The sequence below is a fragment of the Bufo gargarizans genome, chromosome 6, assembly GCF_014858855.1.
Source record: "Bufo gargarizans isolate SCDJY-AF-19 chromosome 6, ASM1485885v1, whole genome shotgun sequence".
In the NCBI taxonomy this organism is placed as follows: domain Eukaryota; kingdom Metazoa; phylum Chordata; class Amphibia; order Anura; family Bufonidae; genus Bufo; species Bufo gargarizans.
The window spans coordinates 164029399-164040828 of NC_058085.1; the positions used below are offsets into that span (position 1 = coordinate 164029399).

Consider the following 11430-nt stretch of genomic DNA (forward strand, 5'->3'; position numbering starts at 1 on the left):
CCACTTTTAAAGAAATAGAACTTTATTTCTTTTGTGTCCTCCTTTTCAGCCCGCCCAGCAGATCTGTTCTGGAGCAGGTCTGTGTGCGCAGGAAAAGTCCACACCAATCCTGGAAATCGTACCTGCAAAGGTTGTTCCTGCAGCAAAACTTCAGCCTGCTGTCAAAGTAAGTTTCATGTTAACAGAATTAGGAAGATTACATAAATGGCAAGAGGTCTTCACAGAAGCATGAATCTAAACTTGAGTTTTCTTACTCTTAAGATTGCAGAGAAACCTGTAGGTTTAAACCCAGTCTGTGAAGTGTGCCAGGTGATAGTGACAAAACTTGAAAGCCTTCTAGAGAAGAATTCTTCAAAGGTATCCTTCAGCCTTTTATCTTTTATTAGTGCAATGCATTTTGAAAATGTTAAGTAAAATGGTCTGAACACTTTATTTTGCAGCCTTGTGGTAAAAAAAAATCCTTAAGCTGCACTGAATACCCCCATAATGAGAAAGTGAAATGAGAATTTCAGAGTTTTTTGCTAATTTATTGAAAAGGAAAAAAATCACATGGATATAATTAAGACCCTTTATAACGCTTGAACTTTAGCTCTGGTGGCCTCCTATTTCTCGATCATCTTTGAGATGTTTCTACACCTTGATTTGGAGTCCACCTCTGGTAAATTCCATTGGTTGGATATGCTTTAGGAAGACACATCCTTGTCTTTATAAGGTCTTTCAACTGACAATGTATGTCAGAGCAAAAACCAAGCCACGAGGCAGAAATATCCTGTAGAGCTTAACTGGGATTGTGTGGAGGCAAAGACCAAAGTTTTCTGCTCCACCAAAAGTTCCCAAGAGCACATCCACAGTTAAAAATTAAAAGAACTTTAGCACAACCTGGACTTTTCCTAGAGATGGCTGCCCCACCAAACTCAGTACATGGTGGAGAAGGGCTTTAGTACGAGTTGAGTGGCTGAGCTCCAAACATCGTGCGTGCAGATTGGCAATCTGGAAGTTTCTCCTATCGGTGCAGCATTCTACCAATTTGGGAGTGGCCACAAAATGCTTTCCTCACAGGAAAGCCCACTTCAAGTTTGCAAAAAATCACCTAAAGGATTCGGACTGTGTGAGATGCAAGATTCTCTGGTCTGACACTAAGATTTAACTTTTTGGCCTCATTTTAAGCAGAATATCTAGAGAACTGGCACTGCTAATCACCTGCCCAATACCATCTTTACAGTGAAGCATGGTGGTGGGTGTGTAGTTCAGAAGCCGTGACAGGGAGACTGCTACATTGAGTTTTCTCTGAACAATGACTAAAGTACAGATACTCTTAATGGAAACCTGATCCCTAGCACTCAGAATGGGCCAAAGGTCCACTTTTTAACCAGACAGTGACAAAGCACACAGGAGTGGCTTAGACTTATGTCATTGAGTGGCTGAGCCAGAGTAATCGCTGCCAAAGGGGCTTTAACTAAATCTGAGCAAAGGGCCTGAATACTTGTGTCAATGCAAGATTTTAGTTTTTTCCTTTTTTAAATTGAAAATTGTTTTCACTGTCATTATGGGATATTGAGTGCCGAATGATGTGCTAAAATTAAACTAGTTTCTTATGAAGGCTGCAACCTAAGTGAAGCGGCCTGAAGGCGTATTGTACACTTGTCACAATATGCAGTGTGGAAAGGGACCATATATTTTTATTTTTTTATGCATATGCCTTTATATCTTAAAGCCCTTTGAATCTGAGGTAGAGACGCACATAGCAGCCGAAGTGCAGTGGTAATGCAATATTACCGCAGAATAACTGTGGGTGTCTACCCTGTCATTAACTTCATGCTGAGGGCATCATAGACCAGTGATGGACATGCTGATTTTGGTGGTGTCATGCGTTAAAGTGGTTTGTGAGAACAAGCATAATCGCAGCTCGGGTCTGGAAAAGGGTCTCGTTGTTCAGGAGCTCCTGCTCTCCCTGCCCACCCACCTGATAATTGGCAGTCTTCTCCTTAGTTCTCTCCTCTTCCTAGAAAAGGCATGTGATCTCTGCTGAGTCAAATTCAGTTTTGAGAACTGCAAAAGTAAACCAAGCATCTGTGAGAATATCTTGTAGGCAGAGAAACTGCCCAATAATGTTACAAAAACCTTTGAAGAGCATGGCCTTGTGAATGGATTAATGGAATTTATTTACCCAAAAAATTAAACTTGTACAGACTTATTCTACATAATAAAAAAAACTAATCTTCATTTCATGATTGAATAACCTTTGGTAATTTTCCCCAAGCATTTTATGTAAAAAAAATCATTTTTTAAATTTTACCCAAATTTATTTTTATATAAAAAAAGCAGGGTGCTTCTCTGAAAATGCTGACACTTGCTGTATGTAGAGGGTAAGGACACTGTCACATGGATGGGGTGTTGCATCAATATAATCAATAACAAGGTGCAGAAGTATACAGACAAAAGTATAAGGCCATCTGCACATGAGGTCAGGTGAATGGTGCGATCTTATGCACAATTTCCTTGCGTATATATGCATTTCTGCACCAGAATCCTCCATTTCTAATTGTGGTTTTGGCACAAATATCGCCCTTAGAAAAGGGTGGAATCTGCAGCTAAATCACAAACATTGACATGCTTTGCAACTTGGAAATGTGCACGACAGGTCAATTTCCACTCAAAAAAATGCTAGTCTCATGCACTGTTAGTACAGTACTACACTGCTTTTTGTTCCACAACGTGTGGAAAGCTTTGAGCCTAATGTGTGATGGTCCCACTCCATGAGGCTGCTTTAAAGAATCTCAACTATGTTTCACAAAATAAAATTCTCATCCTTCTTTCCACTGTAGGAGCAGATAGAGGAAGCTCTTGAGAAGGTCTGCTACATTGTTCCTGCCAAATATCGCGAGCAATGTAAAGATTTTATTGATACATACTACTCGGCTATTATTGAACTCTTAAAGCAAGAGATTACACCAGAAGAAATCTGTCGAGTGATTGGACTTTGCGCTGTCCGACCACCTCGGATGAGTAAGAAGCTATATTATGGTTTTAGTAGAAATAAAGCATGATGTGTGTAAAAGAAAAATTTTTATATACTGTTTAGCATTTAAAGGGCTTCTCACTTCAGCAAATGGCATTCATCATGTAGACTAAGCTAATACAAGGCACTTACTATTGTATTTTTATCCATATTGCCTCCTTTGGCTGGATTCATTTTTCTATCACATTGCACACAGCTTGTTTCCGTGGTTACAAGCACCAGCAGTCGTGCTTGCACACTAAAGAAAAAGCACCAGCCTGTGTGAGCTCCGACGGTCCTGGCTACCAGAGGCCACCGCCTTTTCCTATAGTGTGTAAGCACAGCCACTGCTGGCTTGCAGGGTGTCATAACCATGAGTAGCCACAAAACTGTGTATAATGTGGAAATATGGAAAGCAAACAGTATGGCAGCACAACATGTCGCATACAAATAGAGCTAAGAAATGGGGAGCCTACTAAATTCAATGGCACATTAGCTTTCACTCTTAGTATTTCAGTCATCAACTATGAGGCAGCTAATGTTATCTGTGCAGAATTGCTATGACGTTATAGTAGTCTTCATTTGGAGTTTTTTTTTTTTTTACAGTAAAACTCAGTCCAGAACAGATTCAGTCTGGTGGCTACTGTGAAGTATGCAAGATGATGATTAACTACATGAAGACGCTGCTGAAGAGAGATGACACTGAAGAGAAAATTAAGGCTGCTCTGAAAGTGGTGTGCAGTTTCCTGCCAGACACAATGTGTGATGAGGTGACCATTACTACTACATTGTGATCTGTCAATGATTCCTGAGTGACCAGTATTACCGTTACTACAGTTTGTGTTTCTGGTCATGTGACTTCCACAGCATGTCTGACTGTACAGGCCTTAGATTTAGGGTCCATTCACACGTCCATGTTTTGCAGATCCGCAAAACACGAGCAGCAGTGTGCATTCCGCATTCTGTGGACCACACATTGCCAGCACTCATAGAGTATACCTGTTCTTGTCCGCAATTGCAGACAAGAATAGGAAATTTTATTTTTATTTTTTCCAGGAACTGAATTGCGGACCCGGACGTGTGGGTCTGCAATTCAGTGTCTGGGCAGCACATCATGCTGCCCCATAGGAATGAAATGGGTCCGCAATTCCATTCCGCAAAATGCAGAACAAAATTGCGGATGTGTGAATGGACCCTAAAGGGAAGGTGTCGTCATTGTAAAATAACCTATTTATCAAGTTTATGGTTAAACCTATTTTGGTGCTGTTAGGTTTACTACTCCACATCAAAGCCATCTTAAATTGCTGCAGTCTTCACACTGACCACTAAACTTATTAGTTGCCACTTACTGTCTGTACAGATCACTTCAGCAGTCATCTCATTATCACATACAGGATTAGAATGACAGATACTGCGTCTACACATAACACAGTATCCACCGTTCCCAATAGCTGTCGCAGCTCCTACTGCCTCCTCGCCTCTGCACAGGTCACAGATCATGCCTAGAAAACTCTCCCATAGAAGTCAATTAGGTTCCCTGTGGACCATGGGGCTGTCGTAAAACATCTCTATGCTGTTAACAGCTCGGGTAAGAGTGCAGCCCCTATAATCATTTAAATGGAATAAAGACTGTCACTATCTAGTTGTAATTTGCAGAAAACTAACCCTTCCCTTTTAAGATGTTGGCCCAACTACAGACTTGATCACACCTCACCATGCTTCAATTTTAACATCTATTTTAAACTTTCTGTGATCAGGAAATAAAATTACCACCCATATTTGATTCTGATTAAACCCATGCAGGATATGGCTTATTACTGTTTATAATTATCCCACAGGATAGCGGATGTCTCAAGTGCTTCCATAGAAATGAATGGAGCGGTGGCATGCATTGCCGACCAGCTCCTCCATCCATTTCGGGGCCACTCCAGTTATGGGGCCCCAGTTCTTGTGCTCGCTGGGGGTAGGGGATAACTTGTTACCAGAGTACCACTAACAATCACTAGTGCTCCTTCCCTTCCTTGGGCATCTTTCACATGGCCATTGTGGCTCCATGCATGCGGCGGCCTAGATGGATCTAGGCCCATTTAACTTGAATTGGTCTGATCTGCAAAAAGATAGAATAAACTCTATATTTTTGTGCTGAACAGAATCACTGATCAGAAGTACTCCGTAGTTAAGTGCTTCTGTTCCGCACCGTATCTCTGGATTTGCGAACCCATTCAAGTGAATGGGTCCACATCTGTGATGCAGAATGCACACGGCCGATGCACCACGTATTGCAGAACCGCCATATGTGGCCCACAATACAGCCATGGGAGCACTGTGGCCATGTGAAAGAGGCCTTATACTGTATCCAAATGAGGACTCGGTCACACTTGGCAGGTTTCTTTTTGCAACTGTCCCAATCACCCGAATGGGTCTTGAAGAAATCCAAGCCCTTCCCGGCAAAACGGACCTGTTTAGATGAACTGACTTTCCATCACAGTTTCTGCAATAAATCTGCCACATTTGAGTAAAACATAATCCCATACACTAAAGCTGGTGACCATGGCTGCCTGTATGTAACCCTTAACAATGAATGGGGACAAAACTGATCTTTCAAGCTCCTCTGCTGGATCTCAAAACTAGAAGTTCACAACGCAAGTGAGAAACAGGGCTGTTTCTTCAGCCATCTTGTGTATGGCTGGGTTTACCCTTGCTTGGCACATTCATTTGAATGATCTGTATGATGCTGCATGCTTTATGCCAATATTCTAATTGGGTCTTCCCAGAGGAAACTACAGAAGTCTTCAGCTGTAATAAAGCTAGGTGGTTGAGATGTAGTGACTACTGCTTTAGTGCAGTCAGCAACTTGGTTTGTTTTTATACCCATTTCCCAAGCTTTTGAATAAATAGGTTATGGTCTGGCATAATATGGATGACTTCTCAGTGCTTTGTCACTACACAGCCACTTTAAAGGATGCTCCTGAGCTGATCATAGCCCCTGCGGTCAGTCTCACTCATTTTTGTGCTTCATTCCTATGACTAAATGCAGTTTCTTGACCATTGGGACAATGGGGAACACAATTGTTCAAAGGTTTTAGCAGCGTAGAAACAATTTAACGTCTTAAAGCAATCCCCCTATTAAGAGTCAATCTACGGCAACATCTAAGATTTACACCTGTGATGGATTTGCCCTGGGAGGGGGAATCAGGCGTAAAGACCTACGTACACAGCTGACCTACAGCAGTAGCTCCATTCCTGAGCGTTCAAGATGCTGTGGTCAGAACCAACCTTTACACACCGCTGCCTGTCAGACCACAACAGGGGACTGTAGCAGCAATTTAAATGCTTGAGTACCAGGGCACTAGATGTGATATATTAGGTGTTTTTTTGCTCTGAGCTGCAGGGTCACTCTTTAATCCAAGTGTGTGATGTATCTAGATATGATGGGCTGCTCAATGTTCTCTCACTTTTCTTTAGTGCGATGCTCTCGTCCTTGCCTACGAACCTCTATTTATTGAACTAATTCTGCAATCCCTGGACCCAAAGTTTGTCTGTGAGGTAAGCTTTGGATATGATCTGCAATTCCCTTAGAAGGGTAGACTCCTGTGGGGTAGCTAATATACTGGTATATACATGTTAGAAATGGGAATACCCCTTTAAGACAAATGATTACAACTAATTTTTTTTTTTTACTCTTCAAACAGAAGATGACTCTCTGTCTTGCTGCCCGGAAACCGCTTTTGGGAAGTGAAAAATGTATGTGGGGGCCAAGTTACTGGTGCAAGGATTTGGAAACGGCAGGAAGTTGCAACGTAAGTTAATTAAATTGACAAATCTGCAGTAGATCAGAATTGTACAGTATTTTTCAATCCTTCGGGTTACTGGGGGCTTTCATTAAAAGGGGTTATCCAGCCTTTTTTAAAGTGGAGGCCTAGGCTCAGGATAGGCCATCACTAGCTGACCAGTGGGAGTCTGACACCCAGCTCCCCCACTGATAAGTTCTTCTGCGTCACGCTATCACCAGTATTCGGCATAGGAATTTCACAGCACTGTCACTGCAATTCATAGTATTTATGCATATTGGGTAGGTATATTATCAGTAAATCACTGAGAAATTAAACCTACTTTAAAACTTTTATATAGGATAATTATTAAAATGAATCCCACAAAACAAAATGTTTCAGATGACTGCAGATGATTATCTAGTGGAGTATTTTTATAGGGTATACAGCACCTAAGGACATGTAGTTAGCGTACTAAATCGCTTACAACCACTCACGGTTTAGATGCGCGATAGTTAAGATGTCTGTACTGGATCCACGATCACAGATTCCAATGCTGCTGTTTCCCTTTTCAATTTGTAGGCATGGCCCTTCCACTGCAGAATTTATTTTTCCAAAGAAGTTCAAGATGGGGAAATGGGGATAACTGGCCCTATAGTACTATAGTGGCCCTGCCTAAAAGTGGAATAATCACCCCCTAATAGGGCAGCCCCACTTATCGGTGGCTGACCCTAAAAAAAAAAAGAATTATCCCAAGGAAAAACACAATTCCCGACGCGCTTCCTCTGTCACATATAATGTGGCAGAATTATCAGGGCATAAACAGATGGACAAATGGCCTAATAGCCACAAGCTGGATAGCCTATGATGGTCCTCCCAGATGTAGAAGATGCAGTCCAGAACAATGTCTGGCACAAATGAAATAAACCCATACCGGTGTGTTTGTATTGGCGTGTGATGTTGTCAGGCCGTGTCCCGGGAGTGCTTCCAGTTAGTATAAGGTAACGCATCTGGTATGCACGTCCGGATGGTGATCACAAGCGGAAGTATGTCCACAGTAAGTACAGGCACACCAAGAGCAAATGGAACGCATATGAACTGCAAACCAGATGTATATCTTGCGTTTATGCCCGATTTAAATGAATATTGATTCATAGTTGGTACCGTATTATATTAAACGATTCATCGTAGAGTTGAACGTGGCCAGCATTTGCTGTATCTTTTATTCCTTAGATCACCCAAATGGTCCCCAATCCTTCTAAACTCTTTGTTTTTCCTATGTACTGTAGTCTACAGGTGCAATTAGCCAAATATACCACCCCTGTGGTTTTACAGTTGGCAAAGTCCCTACTTGTATATATCTTATTGGTTGTGTTACTTCTGAAGCTTTTAGCTTGACAGATAAAGGGACAAGCTTATACATGTTCCACAACGAAAAGTGCCAAGATGTCTTCTAACCATGTGCTTAGTTTTTGATGGGGGTGTAATGGCTATGGATAAATCTCTCCTAGGGATCTTCCCTTTCTATATGTGATGACTCGGTACGTGGGAAGCATATCTTTTACATCTGGATCTAGACGGAGCATTTCCCAGTATTTTTCAAAATGTCTGACCTCTTTGTTACAATTATCAAAGGTTCCTATTATACGGAAAATTGGATCCATTTCTTTTTCTGCCCTCTTCCCTTTCCCTGGGTTAAGTAAATCCACTCGAGGCATTTTCTGCTGACTTAAAAGCTCTATGTAATGGTTGGTCGGGATAACTCGTGCTTGATCATAGAAATCATTTTTGCTACTGCAATTTCTACGGATCCTTAAATACTGACCCTTAGGTATTCCACATTTGAGGTTATAGGGATGATGGCTCTCCCATCTTAGCAAGCTGTTAGTTGCCATGGGTTTTCTGTATGTTTTAGTATTGATACTACCATTGTTGAGGGGGATATACAGGTCTAGGAAGGCCAGGCCTCTATCGTTTATCTCCGATGTAAAGTGCATACCAATCAGATTTTTGTTTAATCTGCTAAAAAAAAAGCTGAGAATAGCCCCCTGGGGCCTCTCCAAAAAATGAGGATGTCATCAATATAGCGACCCCCCAGAAGGCTATCCTGGGTGTCCAGACACTTTCCTCTGTGAATACCACCATGTCATCCCACCAGCCCAGGAACAAATTGGCATATGTGGGGGCACAGGCGCTCCCCATTGCTGTGCCCCTGAGCTGGTGGAAGAACTTGGAATCGAACAAAAATTGTCATAGGACAAAAATCCATAAGTCCCACTACAACACGATTATGCGCTGTATATTGGGTGCCCCTGCTTTTCAGAAAGTGATTCACAGCGGTTAGGCCCAGTTCATGGGGTATATTACTAGAAGTGCTTCTACGTCTGATGCAAGTAAAGTAATCTCCTCAAGGTGTAATCCATCAATTTTAGTCAGCAGGTCAGATGTATCCTTATTTAAGATGGAAGAGATATAACAAAGGACCTTAAGATTCAGTCGAGATATATCTATCCACAGATGGATAGATGTGGATATATAGCTCTATTCTCTAGCCAGCCACTATTGGGCGACCCTTCAGTGGGACCAGGCCCTTGTGGATTTTAGGTTTGGTATAAAAAGTTGGAATTTGTGGGTATGGTTTCAACATGAATCATCGCTAGATATCAGTCAGTCACTGCAACACTGCTCCCATTTAAGTGAATAGTAGCAACACTACACTTATGAGCATTGTCCACTACAATGTTAACAGTGCTCCGGCGCTAACTTCCAGCGACTGCAGATCAGCTAGTGATGACAAATCCCTAGGATAGGCCATCACTTTGAAGGTCTCAAACCAGGACTCCCGCCAGTCAGATGTTTGAGAAGGCATCTAGACCATGTGACCATGAACATGACAACACATGGACTAGTCAAAGCCACTATTGGTGAGCTCTATTGGTCTTAGACAGCTGGGCAGTTCCCCACCTATCAGATACTGATGACCTATCCAGAGAATGGGTCTGGAGTGAAAAAAATAAATACAATCTTGGAAAACCTACTTAAAGGCTGAACAACTCTAATTCTGTATGTTTTAGTGGCCATCTGTATCATGGGATGCATCAGTTCGGTGCCTACTGTCATATCAATGTTGTGCAATATCCACCAGTCTATGTAGTATGAACTTTCTTTGCAACTGCAATCTCTATCTAAAATGCATATTATCTTTTCAGGCTGTCGAGCATTGCAAGCGTCATGTCTGGAACTAAAGCGGTGTGCCTAAATCAACAGGAATGATGGACTGGATCATGCAACAACAAAAATAATTTTCCAGACCAGGTCCTTAACTTGAGTATAGGGAGAATGTTTAATGTGTGAAGAGAAAGTAATAACTTGATGTACATATTTGTTTAGTGATAGGAAATTTTTGTTGATGTCATTAAATTTTAAGTTTTACAAAATGCATCATGTAACATAAAGCCAATCTCTTGAAAAGCTGCTTCCTCGCTGTAGTGTTTAAATTGTGAATTATTTCTACTGCCCAAGTTTTTTTTTTTTTTTTGGTACAAATAACTATCTTGCACCTATTTGCCTTGGTTTTTGTCCCCCTGCTGAGACTGAATAAAGGACATGCCAACTAACTTACAGAAACTGTCATATATTGACTTTTTTTGCTTAAATCATCACTTAAACAAAGTTTGTATAACGCAAACTTGACAAAACATCATGGGGGAATATGCAGCTTTCTCCCCCTCCCTCCTAAACGAATGTCGGCTCTCTGAAGGATCAGATTACATGCTTTCCATAGTCTACAGCGCATGGGTGAAGAATGAGCTGCTAGAGGAGGAAAAGCATTTGAGTTTCTTGTGCTCACCTGTACTAATGATTTAGGTTGTGTTTTGAGTTACAATTTAAGCATTAATCCTGTAGAACTGTAAACTTTGACCACTAAGGTACAGTACTAGTTTCTGTTAATCCTTTTAAAATAATGCTCATGTAACATGTTAATGACTCAAATTCATTCAACTATTGTCAACTTAAGAGAAAACTAAGACAGTATAGAGTTACTGACTTGTATCTTGCACTAAATGATTAAAGTTTAATATTCTATCTACCGACTTTGTTTTTGAGTTGAATGCTATGGACACCTGGGGAAGTTTTTAGTATTGCAGTCTAGTATTTTTGGGCTACTTTTTTATTTTCCCTAATTGTTCTTAAAGGATAACTGTCACACTTAGACCCTAATTTCAATTTTCATATATGTAGTTGCTAATAACATGATATTCCAGAATCGGTTACTATTAGACTGACTTACCCCATTATTAAGATTCAGCCATTAGCAACCAGTCTGCATAAAACTGCAATTTCACTATTCAGTTAAGATGGCTGCCACTGCCCTCATCCTGAGGCTAATCCCGCCTGCCCTCACTAGCCAGTAACAATTGCCCCCCAAAAGTGTCAGTAACCAGAGCCCTCTCCCCTAAAGGGTTAATCTCCTGCAGCACAAAGGGGTCCTCTTACCACATGTTGCTTTCATTTATACCAGGCATCCTCAAACTGCGGCCCCCCAGCTGTTGCAAAACTACAACTCCCAGCATGCCTGAACAGCCTACAGGTATCAACCTACAGCAGGGCATTGTGGGAGTTGTAGTTTTACAACAGCTGGAGGGCCGCAGTTTGAGGATG

General features: G+C 41.4%; 1 protein-coding gene across 2 annotated transcripts in view; it reads left to right on the plus strand.

Annotated features, from left to right (window-relative positions):
• Nucleotides 1-10854, plus strand: part of LOC122941015 (prosaposin) — a 29542-nt gene extending 18688 nt beyond the window's left edge. For both annotated transcript variants that reach the window (XM_044297986.1, XM_044297987.1), the window contains 7 exons: nucleotides 50-166; nucleotides 262-357; nucleotides 2826-3006; nucleotides 3605-3768; nucleotides 6464-6544; nucleotides 6691-6798; nucleotides 9978-10854. In XM_044297986.1, the coding sequence (XP_044153921.1) occupies nucleotides 50-166; nucleotides 262-357; nucleotides 2826-3006; nucleotides 3605-3768; nucleotides 6464-6544; nucleotides 6691-6798; nucleotides 9978-10013 (783 nt within the window). In that variant the 3' untranslated portion in view covers nucleotides 10014-10854. The remainder of the gene's footprint in view (nucleotides 1-49; nucleotides 167-261; nucleotides 358-2825; nucleotides 3007-3604; nucleotides 3769-6463; nucleotides 6545-6690; nucleotides 6799-9977) is intronic.
• The last annotated feature ends 576 nt before the right edge of the window (nucleotides 10855-11430 follow it).